This window comes from Coregonus clupeaformis, chromosome 13, assembly GCF_020615455.1.
Source record: "Coregonus clupeaformis isolate EN_2021a chromosome 13, ASM2061545v1, whole genome shotgun sequence".
NCBI lineage: Eukaryota > Metazoa > Chordata > Actinopteri > Salmoniformes > Salmonidae > Coregonus > Coregonus clupeaformis.
The window spans coordinates 6,817,619-6,843,912 of record NC_059204.1 but is presented as its reverse complement, the minus strand read 5'-3'; the positions used below and the strand labels follow the sequence as shown (position 1 = coordinate 6,843,912).

Sequence of the window (26,294 nt, the reverse complement as noted above, 5' to 3'; positions counted from 1 at the left end):
CAACTCAGTGTGAACTTAACGAGGGTAACACAGCTCAGCTTTTAACAATGTCTGTGATTGCTGGCTGGTCTATTTATGAAGGCTTGTTAACAAATATCCTACAAACACAGAAAATGGAGAAAAAAAGGAATCGCAAGCTCGAACTGGACTGAGGAGCAAGGTTTGTTGCTGGCCCAGTTGGTGAACGAACATAAAGGTATGTTACGAGGAAAATTTGGCCCAACTGTCACTAGCCAAGGCAAGAGGCGCGCCTGGGACACAATATCCCAAACAATCAATGCCTCTTTTCCACTGGTGGTGCGGACAGGCGACGATTGTGAGAAAAGGTGGTATGTGCTGCAGTCCAAGGCAAAAGATGAGATTGCAGCACACAAGCGGGAATCCTCACTCACAGGTGAGCAAAATACTATGGCCTACCACATAATCTGGCAATTTGCTCCTGCTGGCAAAGTTAATTTACATGCCTAAGTACTGTGTTCATTGACTGTTTCTTTCTAGGGGGTGGACCACCTGCAAAGCGGCTGTCCCAGGTGGCCGACACTGTCTTTCAAGTCCTGGGACACTCTGAGGTCAGTGTCACCGGGCTGCCAACAGGCATTGACACGTCAATGATGCAGGCCCTTGAAATGCAGCAAAGGTAGGACACAGGGTTATTCATATCAACAGTGTTTATTCATTGCAGAAGCCATTTCATGTGTTATCCATGCTCATTGTATTAAATTAATTTAATCAAAACAATAATTAAACTAGGCCTATGTATTTCTGTAGCATGGAGCCATCACAAGAACCGGGCCCATCAAGTTTGCCGCCTGAACCATCTGCAGCTGCTACTCAGGATAGCCCGGCGGATCAAACACCATTCCCATCCGCAGCACCTGCTCCGTCAGCATCCCTGCAGGAGAGAAGATTGCAACTCACAATTGATGTGTTTGAACAACAAAAAAAAGTCCTTTCCCTTCAGGAGGAGTACTACCGCCTTAAAATTGAACACCTAAAAAATAAACCATTTAGAGATTGTGTTCTGTGTCTTGCATTTAACAGTTGCAGGTGATGTGCAGTAAAACTGTGGTAGTTCTTAATACCATCACAAGTTCTCAAATGACATGGGGCTACAGCTTGCCTGAAATGTAAATTTGTGAAGTTTGCCCTGTAAGGCAGTCCACTCTGGGCTAGGTTCCCCTGTGGAATGTGAATATCTTCTTCATCCTCATCGCCATCCTCCAGAGGTTCTGCAATCTGTCTAACCTTGCAAATATTGTGTAATATTGCACAGGCTATGATGAGTTTGCTGACTTTTTCAGGCCTCAGCCGCACCTCTCCGTGGAGAACATGAAAGCGCCTCTTAAGCTGGCCTATGCCACGCTCCACCACCGCTCTTGTTGTCTTGTGGGCCCTACAATAGAATACAGACCTTTAATTATTTGATGGAAATATTGCACTACTTGGATGCTCTAACATATTGCTTGCATTTCATTTCCATGATTTTTGTATTGTTTGGCTTACCTGTTATAGTTTAGTTGGGGCCCTTGGCGTGGCTGGAGGTAAGGTGTAAGGAGCCATGGTTTGCATGGGTAGCCACTGTCCCCTAACAAGTGGCAATTAGCTGGCACATAGCGTCTCTCAAAAAGCTGTCTGATGCCACTCTCGGAGAGCATTCTCGCATCATGTGTGGAGCCTGGCCATTTAGCCACAATGTCCAAAATCTTCCAGGCCGCATTGAACACTATTTGCACATTGATGCTGTGGAAATTCTTCCTGTTAACAAAGACAGCCTCGTCCTCTGATGGCGCAATTATTCTCACATGTGTTCCATCAATTACACCCACAACGCCAGGGAATCCTGCAATGTCCATAAATGCCCTTTTATGTGTGTGTAAAGTGCGGGCATCCAGCGGGAATGGAAACAAATTGTGTCACAATATTAGGTTGTGACAAAGCTGTCAGTGTTTGGGTGATGACTCTGCTGACGGAGGATTGGGACAGACCCAAGTCATCACTGCTGCATTGTTGCATTTTCCCTGTTGCCAAATACCTCAGGGTTGTGATTACTTTCTTCTCCGGTGTAATAGCGTTGTGGCGTCGAGTTGGTGAAGTAATTGCATCTCTAAGGAGATCCACCACAAACATGATTCCTGCACGATCCAATCTGTAGCGTCTCAATAATTCCCTGTCATCCAGTGTTTGCAGGACATCTCTCCTGCCTCCTCTGTTGGCCATTTTGTGCAGCTGCTTAGGGTAACTCCTAAGCCACTAAAAGTCCTCTTCCCTGCTCTTAGCAGATCTCGCCTTAGGAGCCCTTTTAAGCGCTAGGACTCTTGAGGAATAGCTTTTATATTAACTGGGATTTTCGTGTCACTTTTAGGGGAAATTCTAAGAAAACGTCATGCCTCTGAGAATTTTCTTAGAATTTGGCCGCTAGGAGCCACTTTTTGCACAAAAATTCTTTAGAGATACGGGCCCTGGTCCTGAACTAAAAAGCTATTTCAGTAGAGAATGACTTTTAGTCCTGGACTAGACTTAATCTGTGTCTGGGAAAACGACCCTGGAGTGGTATAACGGTATCAGTACACGCTTAGAAAAAAAGTGCTATCCACAACCAAAAAGGGTTCTTCAGCTGTCCCCATAGGAGAACACTTTGAAGAACCCCTTTTGGTTCCAGGTAGAACCATTTCTACAGAGAGTTCTAAATGGAACCCAAAAGAGTTCTACCTGGAACCAAAAAGGGTTCTCCTATGGGACAGTCGCAGAACCCTTTAGGAACCCTTTTTTCTAAGAGTGTAGAGGACAGAGTTCAGGAATGCAGTTCACACACACAGACAGCAGGGGGGAGGGTCAGAGTTCAGGAATGCAGTTCACACAAACAGACAGCAGAGGGAGACATTGTCCTACTCTACTGGACTGAACACTGCAGGCTTTTGTTCCAGTCCAGCCCTAACAAACTTGATGCTAACAAAACTAACTAAATTATCAGACAGACATTGATTAGTAGAATCTGGGGGAAAAGGCTGGAACAAAAACCTACTTAATAGAAGACATCGGCTACGTACCGATATTCTACCCTTCTTCAGAAGTGTACCCTCAGACTGGTGTGAGGAATATGGTGGATGGGGGAGGGTCTGGGATGGGGGAGGGTCTGTTAGAAGTTAGTAGGGGAATATGGTGGATGGGGGAGGGTCTGTTAGAAGTTAGTAGGGGAATATGGGGGGAACCGCCCTCCAGCCATGCTTGCACCAATCCAATGCTTTATGCCTGTATTAGGGGGAGTAAACAAGTGCATACTTCTGGAGAGGGGGAGCTCAATGGAAACGTTAATTTGTACAGTGACAGGTTTAGACCGCTACTGTAGATTAAGATTATACGGTGCATTCAACTGGGACCAGGTGATTTTCAGGAACATCAGTCAAAATGCCTATAAGTGAGTACAATTGAACAATACATACTTAATGTCATTAGGCCTACACGTAGATATGGTAAGTGACATGATTAAGTAGATAAGATAGTGAAGGATTGTTTAATGAGTTGGCGTGTTTGTATATCTTTTTTTGAAATCTATTCATTTAATTGTATTTTGATGACACGGACTCATCCACTCTCATCGCATTATTTAATTCCCGTTATAAATGGTTTGGCGCGTTCATGTTTCCCCATATATTTAGTATTTCATTTCTACAATATATATATATATTGTTGTTGTTTAACTCGTTCGCCAAAGTCATCAGCATTTAATATGCGCAAGGCTAATCATGTGTCGAGGAAATGTTTGGTCCAGTCGCATTATGGTGCTTTTCATTTTCATATTTAAATGCAGTAATTTACCATTTTGGCAATCCTCTAAGTGGATGCGACGTTCAGGTGCACATGAACACTAGCTACACTGGCAAGAAATAAGTTTGTTTATTTCCATATATTAATATTTCCTTTGTTTGAAGTTCGCGCATCTCCGAGCTCCATGTTTCCTTGTCTGTCATGAACCGCGAGAAGATCCAAATACCTTGTCGAGACTGGGGCGTGTTGTCATTGGGGCAGGTTTTCATATTGCCTTTTACTCTGAAAGTAAAATATATATTGTGTCAAATTCCAATTAGACAAATGTGTGCCTTCTTGATTAGAGGTTACTACATACGTTGGTTTCAACAGTCTGAGATTAGGACTAACTTTTTTAAAAAATCTTTAGATTTTTGTCATTAATGTTTGGTCAACAAGGAACCACAAACAAACATACACGGGGTGACAGAATAAAGCAACGGTCAACTATGATGTAATGGTGTGTTTGAATGGCTTTGTCAAACTATGTGCTCTGGGCGGGGGCATTTTTCATGAAAGTCTGGTTGGGGCATATTGTCATATCTGAAACGTATTGAAGCCTCTGCCCCTGCATATCCATCACATGGGACTGAAGGCTCACGTTTAACTAATATGAAAACACTCACTCACACACAGCTTTGTGAATTAAGGCCTAACATGTTCTTAAAGGCCAGTAGATCATTTTTTAAAATCAGTTTGTTGTTTTACTACACATGTAGGTTACACACTCACAGACACAGCTTTTTTAAATTAATGTTTGTATTATAATATGTTCTAATAAAGAAACGTTGACATTGCCATGTATTATTCGTGCTCAGTTCATTTATAAGGATGTACCACAATAAAGTGCAATTATCTCCAATAAGAATCGAAATTAGATATACTTGCAATCATGTAGTTAGCTTAAAAAAAAATATATATATTTTCTTACTTCAAATAGTATCAGTTGATGTAAAAGGCTTTTACTGTTGGCACTAACGGCACAGATAACATTTTGACAACTTGCCCTATACTGTCAGCTACGGGGCAAGTTGTCACAACTGCTCGGAGTCTATTCTATCAGTAATAATTGTTTTGCAATAAGTTATGAGAAAAGCAAAAGTGCAAATATTTAGGCAAGACCTTTAATCTATTCATCAATATTTAAATGGCTCTTAATATTTATACCAGTGCTGAGAAATCTACATGTAAGTGAAACGTGTGACAACATGCCCCCTGTCTCCCCTATTGGTGACAGATCAGCCCCTAGAGAGATATCACCACCTACGGCTGAAAATATTCAGGCGGATTATTCTAATGCTTACCCAATAAAAATTCACTAAAATCATATATTTGGCACATCATTGCACACACATCATAAAATATAGAGAGACAATACAGACCGTCGCCTACAAGTAGCAAAATAGAACTGAATTTATTGAACATTAAATGTATTTCAATATGATTTGAAATAGGCTTATAGCCTACTGTATTTATATTTGAAAATGCATTTTATCTCGGTTTTCATTTGAAGCATCTTTTTTTTTTTTATACGTAGCTTGTTTGTATCGATTGCAAAGACATTGTCAACTTTGTGCTTGTTGTCAACTTTGTTCTTTAGTTATCAGTAGTCACAGAGAGATTCTATGTTTAGCAGAGATCTTCTGTTTTTAAAGTGAAGTGGGAGGGCGAAAAAAGCATCTAACGACGCACTTAGCTGTACTACGAGTGGTGTGAGGCAGGTGTTTATGCCTCGTTTTACATTGTGATGTATTTCATTACGTCGTACGTCATTTTCACGGAGTAATGCCCTGATACTGAGCAAACAAGTGTAGTGTTTTGTAACGCAAGATGGAGGAGAGCCTGTCTCTCGTCAGAGATGGCATTTATTTTGGGAAATTGCAAAATATGACCTTTTCATTCAAGACCATGATAAATATATTGTTTCAGGTGATAATAGAATTTTTTTTTGTTTAGTTACTTTTTACTCAACTTGTTTCTCTAACTTTATAGCAAGTCAAGATAGCTTGCACTACAGAGCAGCTAACTAAAAGCTAGGCTAGGTTGAAAATACCAATGTAGCTAGCGACCTCAGCAGTCTCAGTTGTTGTCAGCTCGAATGTTGTCATTAAAACACTGTTTGGTTGGTTGACAAGATGAAGTGTGCTCATTGGTCAACCGTGTGCGGCGGCCGCTTAAGACCAGGTAACCCGTGATACGACGTCCATCCATGTCTGATGATGTTGGGAGATGACGTGGAAACCGGTCACTAGGGGCAACAGTAGGCTTTGGTTTTGCTAGGGTGTTGTGGATGGGGGATGGGCTTAAGCATGTGCCTCTGGTTTCAAAGGTTGCATGTTTGAAAGCAGCGATTAAATAAATAAAAAATAGCCTATCCCAAACCTTAACCCTTAACCATTTGCAATGCAAATTACATTAAAGACAGCCATTGTGAATTCATTGTATGTTTTGTACAGTCTGATTTGGCAATTGTGTAATATAAAGGCTTATGTAAACTAGAAGTGTGACTAACAGTTGAGATATCATGATATCATAGATGGGCCTATGCCTTTACCCAGTCTGTTGTGGAGAGCTAAGGGGACTGTCATTTCTTAGCTGGTGCACTCTGGGGTAATGGTTTACCCAGATGATAGACAGTGGAATCACAGTTGACTTGTAACTTTAATGATGATGAATTTCAGCACATGTCACCAGGCTAGACACTTGATGGGCATTTATTTTACTGACATGTTCTATTTAACCAAGGGGTCAGTGACGACCCATCATTCAGGTGCAGAGCCCCACATTTTTAGCTGTTTTGCATGTTATTTTGGCATTAATAGGTGTCATATATATCAGTTTGCAAACAATGTAAAGTAAAATAAAATAAAAATAAAGAATAATTGAGTTAAATGAAGCGTCATACTAACATGGTCTCTTTACAGATCCAACATGCAGGTGTTTCAGCCCAGCTCAGTGCTTTCTGTGGTGATGGTGGGGCAGCCAGCGGAGGATACGCAGCGTAGGGGTTGGGAATGTTCTCCTAGGATCCACTGGGCAGAATTAAGAAAGGTGTCGTTAAATGATTTGATATATATCAATATCCCTCCATCACACAAAGGTACACACACCGGGAGGCAACAGTCATATAATATAATTGACCTCCAATGTTGTATTATTCAACATTTTATTATAAAAAAATATGACTCATTTATAGTTCCTCATTCTGCGGTTTGGTAACTTCCTGTTCTATTGACGGACTCTGGCCAGACTGAATTCTAAGTATGCTTCATCCATTTTGCAACGTAGCCTCGGATGCAAGGGGATGCTGCGACGCCTGGGATATGGATGGGAATTGAGTGTGTGATGTCCCATTCACATCCCAACTTTGCAGTCTGTTGAGTTGTACCGGATGTCTTGTGAGGCTTGTGAGCAAAACAAGTCTGCTTTCGACGGTGGGGTCATATTCGTTTTTCGGGATGACTCCTGATCTGACAAATACTGCTGTATCTCTGCCACCTTCCACCGCAGATATGGGCGGATGGGGCTATTTTACTTCCACTGGTCCTGGGGCCCTTGTGAAGGTCAACGGCATGAACTTTACCCAGTACCAGGACATTTTGGCCAAAAACCTGGTTTCCTCTGCTAGGAGGCTGAAACTTGCCGCAAGTTGCTCTTCCAGCAAGACAATAACCCCAAGCACACATCACAATCCACAAAGAAATGGTTAATTGACCACAGATTCAACATTTTGCAATGGCCTTCTCAGTCTCCGGACTTGAACCCCATTGAAAACCTGTGGTTTGATTTGAATTGAAGAGGGCAGCCCATAAGCGCAGATCGAAGGATATCAAGGATCTTGAAGGATTCTGGAGGAATGGTCTAAGATCCCTCTGTTCTCCAATCTCATAAAACATTTTAGAAAAAGGGGTTATTGAAAGGTATTGAAAACAGGGATGTCAATAATTTTGACCCTTACCTATTTGAGAAAAAAATAATTACTTGGTACCCAAAATCTCTTCCTCTGAGCAATTGTATTAGAATAAAATATGATTTCCCATTTAGTTTTAGCATACAATATAGCCCAGTATATATTATTTACTTTATACAGAGGTAAATCAATTTGAATTCAATCATTTTTTGACAACAACCCTTTTGCTTTGAATGAAACCAACCGTACATATTTGCCAATTGTAGAAGTGCTCAGAAAGTAGCTTTTTAGACCTGAATGCCAAAACATTCAAGAGATAAGGGTGCTACATTTTGCATTCCCCACTATACCATGAGACATCCCATGTCTTCATCACAGGAAAAGATAAACGGTTTGGATTGATATCATTTAAAAGCTTATGAACAGGGTTGTTAAACTATTTTATAATTTCTTTTAAAAAAATGTTATTTAGTAACGACGCCATTTTTCAACTTCAAATTCATCACCTGTTTTGTAGAAGAAAAAAAAAGAGAGGAAAGGCACACAGATGATGTCATTGGAAACATCTTTATCTTTTATAGTACAAAACATAGAAACGCGCAATTTTCATATGTTGGGGTGGTGCTGCAGATGATGAATATGAAGTTGAAAAGGTTGGAAATTCCCCTTCTATGTTGTCGCTTAGACCCTATTTTACATCATCTGAGGTTTTTGTGTTATGCCTGCCATCAGTTGAGACACAACATGCTCTTGAATACAGGGTGGGTGTCATGTTTTGGCTGATGAATGTACTAAAATGGGAATAAAATTGAAATTTCAACTTTCAAATGGTACCACAAGCAAGATTTCTGGCTCTCACAGACCTGTAACTTCTTCTTTAAGAGGCTACTCTGTCCTCCACTCGTTACCTGTATTAATGGCACCTGTTTGAACTTGTTATCAGTATAAAAGACACCTGTCCACAACCTCAAACAGTCACACTCCAAACTCCACTATGGCCAAGACCAAAGAGCTGTCAAAGGACACCAGAAACAAAATTGTAGACCTGCACCAGGCTGGGAAGACTGAATCTGCAATAGGTAAGCAGCTTGGTTTGAAGAAATCAACTGTGGGAGCAATTATTAGGAAATAGAAGACATACAAGACCACTGATAATCTCCCTCGATCTGGGGCTCCACGCAAGATCTCACCCCGTGGGGTCAAAATGATCCCAAGAACGGTGAGCAAAAATCCCAGAACCACACGGGGGGACCTAGTGAATGACCTGCATAGAGCTGGGACCAAAGTAACAAAGCCTACCATCAGTAACACACTACGCCGCCAGGGACTCAAATCCTGCAGTGCCAGACGTGTCCCCCTGCTTAAGCCAGTACATGTCCAGGCCCGTCTGAAGTTTGCTAGAGTGCATTTGGATGATCCAGAAGAGGATTGGGAGAATGTCTGGTCAGATGAAACCAAAATAGAACTTTTTGGTAAAAACTCAACTCGTCGTGTTTGGAGGACAAAGAATGCTGAGTTGCATCCAAAGAACACCATACCTACTGTGAAGCATGGGGGTGGAAACATCATGCTTTGGGGCTGTTTTTCTGCAAAGGGACCAGGACGACTGATCCGTGTAAAGGAAAGAATGAATGGGGCCATGTATCGTGAGATTTTGAGTGAAAACCTCCTTCCATCAGCAAGGGCATTTAAGATGAAACGTGGCTGGGTCTTTCAGCATGACAATGATCCCAAACACACCGCCCGGGCAACAAAGGAGTGACTTCGTAAGAAGCATTTCAAGGTCCTGGAGTGGCCTAGCCAGTCTCCAGATCTCAACCCCATAGAAAATCTTTGGAGGGAGTTGAAAGTCCGTGTTGCCCAGCAACAGCCCCAAAACATCACTGCTCTAGAGGAGATCTGCATGGAGGAATGGGCCAAAATACCAGCAACAGTGTGTGAAAACCTTGTGAAGACTTACAGAAAATGTTTGACCTGTGTCATTGCCAACAAAGGGTATATAACAAAGTATTGAGAAACTTTTGTTATTGACCAAATACTTATTTTCCACCATCATTTGCAAATAAATTCATTAAAAATCCTACAATGTGGTTTTCTGGATTTTTTTTCTTCTCATTTTGTCTGTCATAGTTGACGTGTACCTATGATGAAAATTACAGGCCTCTCTCATCTTTTTAAGTGGGAGAACTTGCACAATTGGTGGCTGACTAAATACTTCTTTCCCCCACTGTAAATAAAAATCCTAAGCAATCTACACACAACTTTTGCAAATGTATTAAAAATAAATTACATAAGTATTCAGACCCTTTGCTATGAGACTCAAAATTGAGCTCAGGTGCATCCTGTTTCCATTGATCATCCCTAAGATGTTTCTACAACTTGGAGTCCGCCTGTGGTAAATTTAATTGATTGGACATGATAAGGTCCCACAGTTGACAGTGCATCTCAGAGCAAAAACCAAGCCATGAAGTTGAAGGAATTGTCCGTAGAGCTCCGAGACAGGATTTCGTAGAGGCACAAATCTGGGGAAGAGTACCAAAACATTTCTGTAACATTGAAGGTCTCCAAGAACTCTGTGGCCTCCATCATTCTTAAATGGAAGAAGTTTGGAACCACCAAGACTCTATCTAGAGCTGTCCGCCTGGCCAAACTGAGCAATCAGGGGAGAAGGGCCTTGGTCAGGGAGGTGACCAATAACTCGATGGTCACTCTGACAGAGCTCCAGAGTTCCTTTGTGGATATGGGAGAACCTTCCAGAAGAACAACCATCTCTGCAGCACTCCACCAATCAGGCCTTTACGGTAGAGTGGCCAGATGGAAGCCACTCCACAGTAAAAGGCACATGACAGCCCGCTTGGAGTTTGCCATAAGGCACCTAAAGGACTAAGACCATGAGAAACAATATTCTCTGGTCTGGTCTAATGAAACCAAGATTCAATCAATCAATCAATCAATTTTATTTTATATAGCCCTTCTTACATCAGCTAATATATCGAAGTGCTGTACAGAAACCCAGCCTAAAACCCCAAACAGCTAGTAATGCAGGTGTAGAAGCACGGTGGCTAGGAAAAACTCCCTAGAAAGGCCAAAACCTAGGAAGAAACCTAGAGAGGAACCAGGCTATGAGGGGTGGCCAGTCCTCTTCTGGCTGTGCCGGGTGGAGATTATAACAGAACCATGCCAAGATGTTCAAAAATGTTCATAAGTGACAAGCATGGTCAAATAATAATCAGGAATAAATCTCAGTTGGCTTTTCATAGCCGATCATTAAGAGTTGAAAACAGCAGGTCTGGGACAGGTAGGGGTTCCATAACCGCAGGCAGAACAGTTGAAACTGGAATAGCAGCAAGGCCAGGCGGACTGGGGACAGCAAGGAGTCACCACGGCCGGTAGTCCCGACGTATGGTCCTAGGGCTCAGGTCTCTCAGTTGGCTTTTCATAGCCGATCATTAAGAGTTGAAAACAGCAGGTCTGGGACAGGTAGGGGTTTCGTAACCGCAGGCAGAACAGTTGAAACTGGAATAGCAGCAAGGCCAGGCGGACTGGGGACAGCAAGGTGTCAGCATGCCCGGTAGTCCTGACGTATGGTCCTAGGGCTCAGGTTCTCAGAGAGAAAGAGAGAACGAGAGAATTAGAGAGAGCATACTTAAATTCACACAGGACACTGGATAAGACAGGAGAAGTACTCCAGGTATAACCAACTAACCCCAGCCCCCGACACATACACTACTGCAGCATAAATACTGGAGGCTGAGACAGGAGCGGTCCGGGAGACACTGTGGCCCCATCCGAAGAAACCCCGGACAGGGCCAAACAGGAAGGATATAACCCCACCCACTCTGCCAAAGCACAGCCCCCGCACCACCAGAGGGATATCCTCAACCACCAACTTACAATCCTGAGACAAGGCCGAGTATAGCCCACAGAGGTCTCCACCACAGCACAAACCAAGGGGGGCACCAACCCAGACAGGAAGATCACGTCAGTAACTCAACCCACTCAAGTGACGCACCCCTCCTAGGGACGGCATGAAAGAGCACCAGCAAGCCAGTGACTCAGCCCCTGTAACAGGGTTAGAGGCAGAGAACCCCAGTGGAGAGAGGGGAACCGGCCTGGCAGAGACAGCAAGGGCTGTTCGTTGCTCCAGAGCCTTTCCGTTCACCTTCACACTCCTGGGCCAGACTACACTCAATCATATGACCTACTGAAGAGATAAGTCTTCAGTAAAGACTTAAAGGTTGAGACCGAGTCTGCGTCTCTCACATGGGTAGGCAAACTGTTCCATAAAAATGGAGATCTATAGGAGAAAGCCCTGCCTCCCGCTGTTTGCTTAGAAATTCTAGGGACAATTAGGAGGCCTGCGTCTTGTGACCGTAGCGTACGTATTGGTATGTACGGCAGGACCAACTCGGAAAGATAGGTAGGAGCAAGCCCATGTAACGCTTTTATAGGTTAACAGTAAAACCTTGAAATCAGCCCTTGCCTTAACAGGAAGCCAGTGTAGGGAAGCTAGCACTGGAGTAATATGATCAAATTTCTTGGTTCTAGTCAGGATTCTAGCAGCCGTATTTAGCACTAACTGAAGTTTATTTAGTGCTTTATCCGGGTAGCCGGAAAGTAGAGCATTGCAGTAGTCTAACCTAGAAGTAACAAATGCATGGATTAATTTTTCTGCATCATTTTTGGACAGAACATTTCTGATTTTTGCAATGTTACGTAGATGGAAAAAAGCTGTCCTTGAAACAGTCTTGATATGTTCGCCAAAAGAGAGATCAGGGTCAAGAGTAACGCCGAGGTCCTTCACAGTTTTATTTGAGACGACTTTACAACCATCAAGATGAATTGTCAGATTTAACAGAAGATCTCTTTGTTTCTTGGGACCTAGAACAAGCATCTCTGTTTTGTCCGAGTTTAAAAGTAGAAAGTTTTCAGCCATCCACTTCCTTATGTCTGAAACACAGGCTTCTAGCGAGGGCAATTTTGGGGGCTTCACCATGTTTCATTGAAATGTACAGCTGTGTGTCATCCGCATAGCAGTGAAAGTTAACATTATGTTTTCGAATAACATCCCCAAGAGGTAAAATATATAGTGAAAACAATAGTGGTCCTAAAACGGAACCTTGAGGAACACCGAAATGTACAGTTGATTTGTCGGAGGACAGACCATTCACAGAGACAAACTGATATCTTTCCGACAGGTAAGATCTAAACCAGGCCAGAACTTGTCCGTGTAGACCAATTTGGGTTTCCAGTCTCTCCAAAAGAATGTGGTGATCGATAGTGTCAAAGGCAGCACTAAGGTCTAGTAGCACGAGGACAGATGCAGAGCCTCGGTCTGACGCCATTAAAAGGTCATTTACCACCTTCACAAGTGCAGTCTCAGTGCTATGATGGGGTCTAAAACCAGACTGAAGCATTTCATATACATTGTTTGTCTTCAGAAAGGCAGTGAGTTGCTGCGCAACAGCTTTTTCTAAAATTTTTGAGAGGAATGGAAGATTCGATATAGGCCGATAGTTTTTTATATTTTCCGGGTCAAGGTTTGGCTTTTTCAAGAGAGGCTTTATCACTGCCACTTTTAGTGAGTTTGGTACACATCCGGTGGATAGAGAGCTGTTTATTATGTTCAACATAGGAGGGCCAAGCACAGGAAGCAGCTCCTTCAGCAGTTTAGTAGGAATAGGATCCAGTATGCAGCTTGAAGGTTTAGAGGTGTTACGGATACAGGTATCCTGTGTTTTTGTGTGTTTCTACTCTTTCTGCCCTAATCACAGTGTGAGTTCCTGATTGGAGGTGTTGAGGTGTTGCTGATTGGACCAATCAGTGAACATTCCTGTTAATTGCACCACCTGTTATTCGCTTGTTCAATCACACATCCCATTTTATAAAAACCAGACTTGTGTTTGTTGAGACAGAGAGACTTTTTGCATATGTGAGTATGGACACGGTGGTGTCCGTGTGTTGTGTACTCGCTAGTTGATGATTACCCTGTTTAGTAGCTTTGTGTGTTTTTTTGGGAAAGGGGGTTTAAGTAGATGCCCTTGGGCGCACATTACCCGTAGGACGAAATCGTTATAAACACCAGTTAGACCTGAGCGGACCACCCACTGTATTTTTGTATGGTAGCAGTAGCTAGGGTTTTTAGGCAGGCTAGATCAGTTTAGGGGGTTTTAATATTGTTTCATTTCTTGGGTCCTGCTCAGCCCTTTTTCCCAAAACCCTACCGGTTCATAAATAAACACTTTGTGTTTGACTAGTTATGGTAGTTGTGTCTTATTTGTTCTACTATTCATGCCACACTTATAATTTACATGAATTTATGTTACGGGTCTCATGTCCATCCACCCTAGATGTTTAGAGCCACGGGGTTCGTAACAAGAGGCCATGATTATTTTCATCATTGTGTCAAGAGATATAGTACTAAAACACTTAAGTGTCTCTCCCGATCCCAGGCCCTCGCAGAGCTGTGCAGATCCAGGACAGCTAAGCCCTGGAGGAATACGCAGATTCAAAGAGGAGTCCGTAATTTGCTTTCTAATGGTCATGATCTTTTCCTCAAAGAAGTTCATGAATTTATTACTGCTGAAGTGAAAGCCATCCTCTCTTGGGGAATGCTGCTTTTTAGTTAGCTTTGCAACAGTATCAAAAAGAAATTTTGGATTGTTCTTATTTTCCTCGATTAAGTTGGAAAAGTAGGATGATCGAGCAGCAGTGAGGGCTCTTCGGTACTGCACGGTACTGTCTTTCCAAGCTAGTCGGAAGACTTCCAGTTTGGTGTGGCGCCATTTCCGTTCCAATTTCCTGGAAGCTTGCTTCAAAGCTCGGGTATTTTCTGTATACCAGGGAGCTAGTTTCTTATGACAAATGTTTTTCGTTTTTAGGGGTGCAACTGCATCTAGGGTATTGCGCAAGGTTAAATTGAGTTCCTCAGTTAAGTGGTTAACTGATTTTTGTCCTCTGACGTCCTTGGGTAGGCAGAAGGAGTCTGGAAGGGCATCAAGGAATTTTTGTGTTGTCTGAGAATTTATAGCACGACTTTTGATGCTCCTTGGTTGGGGTCTGAGCAGATTATTTGTTGCGATTGCAAACGTAATAAAATGGTGGTCCGATAGTCCAGGATTTTGTGGAAAAACATTAAGATCTACAACATTTATTCCATGGGACAAAACTAGGTCCAGAGTATGACTGTGGCAGTGAGTAGGTCCAGAGACATGTTGGACAAAACCCACTGAGTCGATAATGGCTCCGAAAGACTTTTGGAGTGGGTCTGTGGACTTCTCCATGTGAATATTAAAATCACCAAAAATTAGAATATGATCTGCTATGACTACAAGGTCTGATAGGAATTCAGGAAACTCAGAGAGGAACGCTGTATATGGCCCAGGAGGCCTGTAAACAGTAGCTATAAAAAGTGATTGAGTAGGCTGCATAGATTTCATGACTAGAAGCTCAAAAGACGAAAACGCCATTTTTTTTTTTGTAAATTGAAATTTGCTATCGTAAATGTTAGCAACACCTCCGCCTTTGCGGGATGCACGGGGAATATGGTCACTAGTGTAACCAGGAGGTGAGGCCTCATTTAACACAGCAAATTCATCAGGCTTAAGCCATGTTTCAGTCAGGCCAATCACATCAAGATTATGATCAGTGATTAGTTCATTGACTATGACTGCCTTTGAAGTGAGGGATCTAACATTAAGTAACCCTATTTTGAGATGTGAGGTATCACGATCTCTTTCAATAATGGCAGGAATGGAGGAGGTCTTTATCCTAATAAGATTGCTAAGGTGAACACCGCCATGTTTAGTTTTGCCCAACCTAGGTCGAGGCACAGACACAGTCTCAATGGGTATGGCTGAGCTGACTACACTGACTGTGCTATTGGCAGACTCCACTAAGCTGGCAGGTTGGCTAACAGCCTGCTGCCTGGCCTGCACCCTATTTCACTGTGGGGCTAGAGGAGTTAGAGCCCTATCTATGTTGGTAGATAAGATGAGAGCACCCCTCCAGCTAGGATGGAGTCCGTCCCTCATCAGCAGGTCAGGCTTGGTCCTGTTTGTGGGTGAGTCCCAGAAAGAGGGCCAATTATCTACAAATTCTATCTTTTGGGAGGGGCAGAAAACAGTTTTCAACCAGCGATTGAGTGCTGAGACTCTGCTGTAGAGCTCGTCACTCCCCCTAACTGGGAGGGGGCCAGAGACAATTACTCGATGCCGACACATCTTTCTAGCTAATTTACACGCTGAAGCTATGTTGCACTTGGTGACCTCTGACTGTTTCATCCTAACATCGTTGGTGCCGACGTGGATAACAATATCTCTATACTCTCTACACTCGCCAGTTTTAGCTTTAGCCAGCACCATCTTTAGATTAGCCTTAACGTCGGTAGCCCTGCCCCCTGGTAAACAGTGTATGATCGCTGGGTGATTCGTTTTAAGTCTAATACTGCGGGTAATGGAGTCGCCAATGACTAGGGTTTTCAATTTGTCAGAGCTAATGGTGGGAGCCTTCGGCGTCTCAGACCCGTAACGGGAGGAGTAGAGACAAGAGAAGACTCAGACTCAGACTCCGACTCGCTACATAATGGGGAAAACCGGTTGAAAGTTTCTGTCGGCTGAATGAGCGACACCGGTTGATCATTCCAACAGTATTTCCCTCCAGAAGCCATGAGAAAGTTGTCCGGCTGCGGGGACTGTGGGGGGGGATTTATACTAACGTTACTATCTGTACTTACTGGTGGCACAGACGCTGTTTCTTCCTTTCCTACACTGAAATTACCCTTGCCTAACGATTGCGGCTGAAGCTGGGCTTGTAGCACAGCTATTCTCGCCGTAAGGCGATCGTTCTCCTGTATATTATGAGTACAGCGACTGCATTTAGAAGACATCATGTTAATGTTACTACTTAACTTCGGCTGTTGAAGATGTTGACGAACCATGTCCAGATAAAGCGTCCGGAGTGAAAAAGTTGAATGAGGGAAAAAAGTTGCGATGGAAAAAAGGAAAATAAAGTAAAGTTGGCAGCAAAAACGCACAGGAAAATGACTCTTCTGTCTCGGGATAAAACGTCCGGGGTGAAAAAGTTTAACGAAAAAAGATGAGTGAGGACAAAACTAAAAAGTTGGTAAATTTGTTGAACACAGAGATTGATTAAATGTTTATTAAAAGTAAAACGTGAATAGTTTGGCAGGTAGCCAAGTAGCAGCAAACAGCACAGCAGCACGGAGACAATGCGGAAGCGAGAAACAAGAGGGCGTCAAAAAGAGGGCGTCAAACAAGAGGCAGATTGAACTCGTTGAGGGCGTCAAACAAGATTGAACTCGTTGTTCTGAATGCCAAGGATCACGTCTGGAGGAAACCTGGCACCATCCCTACGGTGAAGCATGGTGGTGTTGGCAGCATGTTGTGGGGATGTTTTTAAGCTGGAGGGACTGGGAGACTAGTCAGGATCGAGGGAAAGATGAACGGAGCAAAGTACAGGGCGATCCTTGATGAAAAGCTGCTCCAAAGCGCTCAGGACCTCAGACTGGGGCCAAGGTTCACCTTCCAACAGGACAATGACCCTAAGGACACAGCCAAGACAACGCAGGAGTGGCTTTGGGACAAGTCTCTGAATGTCCTTGAGTGGCGCAGCCAGAACCCGGACTTGAACCCGATCGAACATCTCTGGAGAGACATGAAAATAGCTGTGGAGCGACGCTCCCCATCCAACCTGACAGAGCTTGAGAGGATCTGCAGAGAAGAATGGGAGAAATTCCCCAAATACAGGTGTGCCAAGCTTGTAGCGTCATACTCAAGAAGAATTGAGGCTGTAATCGCTGCCAAAGGTGCTTCAACAAAGTACTGAGTAAAGGGTCTGAATACTTATTTAAATGTGATATTTCAGTTTTTTTTATTTTTAATACTTTTGCAAAAATGTCTAAAACCTGTTTTTGCTTTTGTCATTATGGGGTATTGTAAGGGGGGTGGAAAAAAAAAAACAATTTCAACAATTTTAGAGTAAGGCTGTAACATAACAAAATGTGGAAAAGGTCAAGGGGTCTGAATACTTTCCAAATGTACTGTATGTACATTTACCTCATTTAGCAGATGCTCTTATCCAGAGCGACTTACAAATTGGTGCATTCAACTTATGATAGCCAATGGGACAACCACCTTTTCCCCCCCTTTTTTGTATGGGGGGGTAGAAGGATTACTTTATACTATTCCAGGTATTCCTTAAAGAGGTAGGATTTAAAGTGTCTCCGGAAGGTGCTCAGTGACTCCGCTGTCCTGGTGTCGTGGAGGAGCTTGTTCCACCAATTGGGGTGCCAGAGCAGCAAATAGCTTTGACTGGGCTGAGCGGGAACTGTGCTTCCGTAGAGGTAGGGGGGCCAGCAGGCCAGAGGTGGATGAACGTAGTGCCCTTGTTTGGGTGTAGGGTCTGATCAGAGCCTGGAGGTAAGGAGGTGCCGTTCCCCTCACAGCTCAGTAGGCAAGCACCATGGTCTTGTAGTAGATGCGAGCCTTCACGGCGTAGTGTGTTACCAATTCTTTTCTTGGTGACTATGGTCCCAGCTGCCTTGAGATCATTGACAAGGTCCTCCCGTGTAGTTCTGGGCTGATTCCTCACCGTTCTCATGATCATTGCAACTCCACGTGGTGAGATCTTGCATGGAGCCCAGGCCGAGGGAGATTGACAGTTATTTTGTGTTTCTTCCATTTGCGAATAATCGCACCAACTGTTGTCACCTTCTCACCAAGCTGCTTGGCGATGGTCTTGTAGCCCATTCCAGCCTTGTGTAGGTCTACAATCTTGTCCCTGACATCCTTGGAGAGCTCTTTGGTCTTGGCCATGGTGGAGAGTTTGGAATCTGATTGATTGATTGCTTCTGTGGACAGGTGTCTTTTTATACAGGTAACAAACTGAGATTAGGAGCACTCCCTTTAAGAGTGTGCTCCTAATCTCAGCTCGTTACCTGTATAAAAGACACATGGGAGCCAGAAATCTTTCTGATTGAGAGGGGGTCAAATACTTATTTCCCTCATTAAAAATGCAAATCAATTTATAACATTTTTTACATGCGCTTTTCTGGATTTTTTTAGTTGTTATTCTGTCTCTCACTGTTCAAATAAACCTAGCATTAAAATTATAGACTGATCATTTCTTTGTCAGTGGGCAAACGTACAAAATCAGCAGGGTGATCAAATACTTTTTTCCCTCACTGTATATAAATAAAATATAGAGCCAAAACACTAAGGAACTGGCAGACTCGCTCTCTCCCCGTTTTCTTCTATTTAATTCTAAATTAAACCTTCTGTGTTTGTCATAGAACAATGGGACTAGTCTCTGTGGATGGGGTTAGATTTCCAGCGTTGTGCTTCATTTGACAGTGCCAGGTACGCGTATCCATCTGCCAAGAAGTGACGGGCCCTACATTACAGCCTCCAATGGATCTGTAATGTAATCCAAGTGGCCAGTGGAGTGTGCGGAGGAGCGGGGTGACATGAGAGAACTTGAGAAGGTTGAACACCAGACGGGCTGCAGCGTTCTGGATAAATTGAAGGGGTTCAATGGCACAGGCAGGGAGCCCGGCCAACAGCGAGTTGCAGTAATCCAGACGGGAGATGACAAGTGCCTGGATTAGGACCTGTGCCGCTTTCTGTGTAAAATAGGGTCGTACTCTGCCAATGTTGTAGAGCATGAACCTGCAGGATCGGGTCACCGCGTTGATGTTAGCGGAGAACGACAGGGTGTTGTCCAGGGTCACGCCAAGGTTCTTTGCACTCTGGGAGGAGGACACAATGGAGTTGTCAACCGTGATGGCGAGATCATGGAGCGGGCAGTCCTTCCCCGGGAGGAAGAGCAGCTCCGTCTTGCCGAGATTCAGCTTGAGGTGGTGATCCGACATCCACACTGATATGTCTGCCAGACATGCAGAGATGTGATTCACCACCTGGTTATCAGAAGGGGGAAAGGAGAAAATTAATTATGTGTCGTCTGCGTAGCAATGATAGTAGAGACCATGTGAGGATATGACAGAGCCAAGTGACTTGGTGTATAGAGAGAATAGGAGAGGGCCTAGAACTGAGCCCTGGGGGACACCAGTGGTGAGAGCACGTGGTGCAGAGACAGATTCTCGCCACGCCACTTGGTAGGAGCGACCTGTCAGGTAGGACGCAATGCAAGAGTGAGCAGCGCCAGAGATGCCCAACTCGGAGAGGGTGGAGAGGAGGATCTGATGGTTCACAGTATCAAAGGCAGCGGATAGGTCTAGAAGGATAAGAGCAGAGGAGAGAGAGTTAGCTTTAGCAGTGTGGAGAGCCTCCGTGACACAGAGAAGAGCAGTCTCAGTTGAATGACCAGTCTTGAAACCTGACTGGTTTGGATCAAGAAGGTCATTCTGAGAGAGATGGCAAGAGAGTTGGCTAAAGACGGCACACTCAAGAGTTGTGGAGAGAAAAGAAAGAAGGGATACTGGTCTGTAGTTGTTGACATCGGAGGGATCGAGTGTAGGTTTTTTGAGGAGGGGTGCAACTCTCGCTCTCTTGAAGATGGAAGGGACATGGCCAGCGGTCAAGGATGAGGTGGTGAGGTAAGGGAGCCCTCTTCTGTGAGCTCGCAATGAGTCGTCAAGCCATGGAGCAGGAGGGGAGGACCGAGCCGGCCGGGAGGATAGGGGACATAGAGAGTCAAAAGATGCAGGAAGGGAGGAGAGGAGGGTTGAGGAGGCAGAATCAGGAGATCGGAGGGAGAAGGATTTAGCAGAGGGAAGAGATGATAGGATGGAAGAGGAGAGAGTATCGGGAGAGAGAGAGCGAAGGTTGCGGACGGCACATTACCATCTGAGTAGGGGCAGAGTGTGTAGTGTTGGAGGAGAGCGAGAGAGAAAAGGATACAAAGTAGAGGGGAGTTGCAGTGAGATTATTAGAAGAACAGCATCTAGTAAAGATGAGGTCAAGCGTATTGCCTGCCTTTTGAGTAGTGGGGGACGGTGAGAGGGTGAGGTCAAAAGAGGAAAGGAGTGGAAAGAAGGAGGCAGAGAGAAATGAGTCAAAGGCAGACGTAGGGAGGTTATAGTCACCCAGAACTGTGAGGGGTGAGCCATCCTCAGGAAAGGAACTTATCAAGGCGTCAAGGTCATTGAACTCTCCAAGGGAACCTGGAGGGCGATAAATAACAAGGATGTTCAGCTTGAATGGGCTAGTGACTGTGACAGCATGGAATTCAAATGAGGAGATAGACAGATGGGTCAGGGGAAAAAGAGAGAATGTCCACTTGGGAGAGTTGAGGATTCCTGTGCCATCGCCGTGCTGACCATGTGTTCTCGCATACCCCGAGAGCATCTGGTCAGCGTGAGGAAAGAGCAGTAGGAGTAGAAGTGTTTTCTGTGGTAATCCATGTTTCCGTCAGCGCCAAGAAGTCGAGGGACTGGAGGGTAGCATAGGCTGAGATGAACTCTGCCTTGTTGGCCGCAAAACGGCAGTTCCAGAGGCTGCCGGAGACCTGGAACTCCACGTGGGTCGTGCACGCAGGGACCACCAGAGTAGAGTGGCAGCAGCCACGCGGTGTGAAGCGTTTGTATGGCCTGTGCAGAGAGGAGAGAACAGGGATAGACAGACACATAGTTGACAGGCTACAGAAAAAGGCAACAATAATGCAAAGGAGATCGGAATGAAATGAACTAAACATCTGGGAAAGGAGAGAGCGGGGCCTCCCTCACTTACGTTTCACTGAAACACTCAAATATAACTCTTCCAACATCCACTTTAGAAATTATAATTGTTGTAAACTACAGCGGTTCAATGTTTTCTAGGAATAGACTCTAACTTAGTTTATTCAGCTAGCTAACTTGGTACAGTATTCTTCAGTGAAAACCGTCCAGGGCACCGAATCCTATGACGCCATAGCCAACTAGCATGCCAGCCTCCAATAACACAGTTTAGCACCAATACTCGGTTACAACAAACCAGTGTGTTAACACGCCAAGCAGATCATTCGTGTCCGTGTCTAACGTTGTGTAAAGTTTTGGGTTAGTTTTGACAGTTTGAGTGAGTACGTCGTCAATTTATTCAGCCAGTTAGTTAGCTAGAATAGTTAGCATACTAGCTAGCCATTGCTCTCTGCCAACGAACCAACCCCTCCTCCCACGGCACGAAACACACAGAGAGAGCCAAGCTAACGTTAACCAGTCACCCATGTCCCGAATTCCCTTGAACGACTCTTGTTACCAGTATGTCAAAACAAAACAAAAAATAAATGTAGGTTATAACTTACCCTTAGTAGCTACTGTTAGCCAGTTAAGTGCAAAGCTAGCCACTGAATCGATTCAGCCAGTTCGCGTCTGTTCCAACAGAGAGAAAGCGTCTCCAAATATTAAAGCTAGGTCGTTCCAGCTATCCAGGTAGCAACAAGCTAGAGTACAGTAGCTACTAACTACCTAACGTTAACGCTTCAGATAATGAGGTTAGAAAAACAGCTGAATGGTAGGTAGCTAGCTGCCATAATTACAGGTACTCTTAAGCGTGAAATAACATTGGAAACAACTATCCACAGTTGCTAATAGTTACCAGTAGCTACCCGCTAGCTAGCTAGCTTTATTGGTCCAGGTGGGTTAGCTAGCCTCGTGCTTCACCGGGCTCAGCTGAATACAATACTTACCTACAATAATAAGTACCTACAATACCTACCTACAATCTAAGTTACATGGTTTAAGCTTTACTCGACACCATATAAGAAGCCAAGCTGACCTCCCGCTAGAGAAGTCGCAACCTCACCCGACCAGACCATTCTCCGTTCTCCACTCCTAAACAATGCACGTTTTTGAAACTTTGGCAAATGGTAAAGTCTACAAAACGTAGTCCTCTCCGTTTGTAACAGATTCTAGTTTTGGAAACAGAAACCTGAATTGAGATCAAATGTTCCGTCGATGAGAGAAATAGCAGAATGTAGGCCAAAATCCATCTCGCTCCATCTTCTCCATCTCGCTCCATCTTCTCCATCTCGCTCCATCTTCTCCATCTCGCTCCATCTTCTCCATCTTCTCCATCTCGCTCCATCTTCTCCATCTCTCTCCATCTTCTCCCACTTCCAGCCACTAGGCTTCCGCTCACCACCATATTTGGTCAGTTAATGTTGACTTGGATGGGAATATCTGTTATTTAAAATTAGACTGTCAATGCGCCATAGGAAACCTATTGAATTCATAGAAATATAGATAATAGATAACCATTTAAGTTGACATTTTGACGGTGGGTGGACCGGCGGCCATCTTTGTGGTAGTAAGTAGAAGTTGAAAATTGTATTCAATTAAAATGTGGTGTACCAGCTGAATTGCAGTGGTCTGAAGGGATAGGTCCATTCTATGAATTGTATTTCTATGATTGAAATGACACCCACCCTGTATTCTAGAGCATATTGTGTCTCAACCGATGGTGGCCACAACACACAAACCTCAGATAATTTAAAGTAGGGTCTAAGCTACAACATATGTGAACATGAAAAAAGTCTGAGTTGATGCGTTTCTAAATTATTTACGTTAAAGGTCCAAATTCAGCCATTAAAAAAAAATCTAATTATCAAATCATTTCTGGGTGACAATTAAGTACCATACTGTGAATTAAAATGGCCAAAAATAAGGAAAAAAATAGCTTCTTAGCAAAGAGCAATTTCTCAAGCAAGAATTTTGCTAGGACTGTGTGGGAGTTGTCTGAGTGGGGAGGGTAGCTTAGTGGTTAAGAGCGTTGTGCCAGTAACCGAAAGGTCGCTGGTTCTAATCCCCGAGCCGACTAGGTGAAAAATCTGTCGATGTGCCCTTGAGCAAGGCACTTAACCCTAATTGCTCCTGTTAGTCGCTCTGGATAAGAGCGTCTGCTAAATGACTAAAATGTAAATGTAAAAATGAAAACTGAAACTAGCTGTTATTGGCAGAGACGTCACCAGCCAGGCCAAAACTCCATCCCACCAAAAACAGGCTGAAATGTCAGCCGGTCTTTTCAAACAGCTCTTACGCTAAAAGGGCATTATCATCATTTTCACAATTTCACCCTATTATTCCAACATCATAGTGTTAAAATATGTCAAACACAGGAAAATCACGTTTTTGACTGCACTGGCCCTTTAAAAATAAACCCTTTTTTGTGTCAACTTTGAGCACCTTTATCTCGTGAATGTTTTGTCACTTTCTGGCCACTTCTTCCATGGGCAAACATGTATGGAAAGTGTTGTTTAAATCAAAAGGGATGGGGGTCCTGTTGGTTCCAGACTTGGTGCATCGGTTCCATCATTCTTAAATGGAAGAAGTTTGGAACCACCAAGACTCTTTCTAAAGCTGGGCACCCGGCCAAACTGAGCAATCGGGGAGGTGACCAAGAACCCGATGGTCACTCTGACAGAGCTCCAGAGTTCCTCTGTGGAGATGGGAGAACCTTCCAGAAGGACAACCATCTCTGCAGAACTCCACCAATCAGGCCTTTTATGGTAGAGTGGCCAGACGGAAGCCACTCCTCAGTAAAAGGCACATGACAGCCCGCTTGGAATTAGCCAAAAGGCACCTAAAGGACTCTCAAACCATGAGAAGCAAGATTGAACTCTTTGTTCTGAATGCCAAGCGTCACGTCTGGAGGAAACCAGGCACCGCTCATCACCTGGCCAATACCATCCCTACGGTGAAGCATGGTGGTGGCAGCATCATGCTGTGGGGAAGTTTTTCAGTGGCAGGGACCGCTGGTCCGAGTGCTGTGACGGTGTCTGTGAGAAAGGCTCCTTAGCACAGACAGATCAGCTGCTGCTGCAGAGGACAGTGCAGTCGAGGTAGGGATAAAACAGTGAAAGACATTGGTACACATACTAACACAGATGTAGCCTACTGTTGCCAATTAATATTTTGCTTAATTAAATACATCACAGAATACTGAAATATAACAAAACCGTTTGACATAGAAACACCGGATTTTCTGCGTTTAAAAAAAAAACAATATAATGTTGATTAATCATGAATTCATGAAAAAATATTAATAACATTCCACCCATGAAGCCACTAGAGGGTGATTTCGCCATTTGACTGAAGGAAAGGGTTTTAAATATAGGTTAGAAGTCAATGTTTTACAATGAAACACTGAATTAATGGAGAATAATTGCTAAATAATTAATTTTAATCTGTAAAAGGTGATTCGGGGACTGCATATTTTAATTGTTTCATCAATGTTTATTTGCTTCTGAATCTGTCTCTAAAGCCAGCGAGGCGGGTCTTAGTTTATGAACTGTAGTCAGTGACGAGTGACTTGGATTACATTACAGATCCAATGGCATTGGAGGCTGGAAAATTCCGCTTAAATTTTCATTAGCTCATCGGAAGATCATCTTGGCAGAAGGATACGCGTACCTGGCACTGTCAAATGAAGCACAATGCTGGAAATCTAACCCCATCCAGAGAGACTAATCCCATTGTTCTATGACAAACACGGAAGGTTTAATTTCGAGTTAAATAGAAGAAAACGGGTAGTTGTTGTATAATAGTGTTATGAAATGGGTAGGGCTGGCTCTACAGGTAATTCATATAGGTCTACAATTTGTTATGTTTATGGGGAAACAAAACTGGGGGGGGGGCTGGCTCCACCCTGTAGAGCCAGCCCTACCCATTTCATAACACTATTTACACCCAACCTCAAATATGTTTTGTAAATTCTATTATGTAAATATAATACACAGTACTGATCATTTCTTTGTCAGTGGGCAAACGTACAAAATCAGCAGGGGATCAAATACTTTTTTCCCTCACTGTATATAAATAAAATATAGAGCCAAAACACTAAGGAACTGAAACTCCCCGTTTTCTTCTATTTAATTCGAAATTAAACCTTCCGTGTTTGTCATAGAACATTATTTGATTCAAAACTATAATTTTTCCATTTAAATTATTATATAAAATTCTTGCTACCAATAGAATGTTATTTATATGGGGGATACAATCTTCCCAGCTCTGCAGATTTTGCTGCAAAGAGACAGAATCATTAGATCATTTGTTTTGGTACTGTCCATTTGTAGCTTGTTTTTGGACACAGGTCCAGGAATGGCTAAAGGATTGCAATATTTACCTGGAGCTAACCCTGCAGATAGCACTACTGGGTGATCTGAAAAGTCATAGCCAATCGATCAATAATATAGTAATACTTTTAGCAAAAATGTTTATTTTCAATTTAAAATCTGTAGAAACAATGAGAATAGAAGAGTTCAGAACTTTTGTAAAACATCACAGTACAGTTGAAAAATATATGGCAAAAATAAATACTATATGGATGGTGTTAAGAGATAGATGGGAGGTGTTGAAGGATGGGACTTATAACAACTAACAACAAATAATAACAAGATAACTAATGTAAAGCATACTGTGTCCATAATAAGTATATAGGTTATAGGTTGATAGCTTTTGTGAAAGAGCACAGTTAGAAAGATATGGCATATAGAAGCAAACCGGATGGACATCATGAAAATGATCAAGAGAGGTTGAGGGTAGAGGAAGTTCAGTAAAAACAAACAAAATAGGATGTTGTAAAATTGACTGTGTCCATAAAATGTATAAAGTATGTATAAGCTGGAAGTA

General features: G+C 43.4%; 2 protein-coding genes and 1 long non-coding RNA gene across 4 annotated transcripts in view; 2 read left to right on the top strand and 1 right to left on the bottom strand.

Moving 5' to 3' along the window:
* The first annotated feature begins 146 nt into the window (after positions 1–146).
* LOC123492219 lies at positions 147–1,017 on the top strand. The gene is made up of 2 exons (XR_006661686.1): positions 147–637; positions 769–1,017. It is a non-coding gene; the product is annotated as an uncharacterized LOC123492219 (long non-coding RNA).
* LOC123492218 (putative nuclease HARBI1) lies at positions 654–1,893 on the bottom strand. The gene is made up of 3 exons (XM_045224557.1): positions 1,504–1,893; positions 1,121–1,393; positions 654–892 (listed from the first exon to the last, which is right to left on the bottom strand). Exons 1-3 carry the CDS (start codon positions 1,851–1,853, stop codon positions 850–852), a joined length of 666 nt encoding a protein of 221 aa, XP_045080492.1. The 5' UTR covers positions 1,854–1,893; the 3' UTR covers positions 654–849.
* Positions 1,894–3,287: 1,394 nt separating this feature from the next.
* The window catches only part of LOC121579098 (globoside alpha-1,3-N-acetylgalactosaminyltransferase 1), a 47,401-nt gene continuing 24,394 nt past the window's right edge, over positions 3,288–26,294 (top strand). For both annotated transcript variants that reach the window (XM_041893397.1, XM_041893396.1), the window contains exon 1: positions 3,288–3,415. In XM_041893397.1, coding sequence (XP_041749331.1) covers positions 3,406–3,415 — 10 coding nt within the window. In that variant the 5' untranslated portion in view covers positions 3,288–3,405. The remainder of the gene's footprint in view (positions 3,416–26,294) is intronic.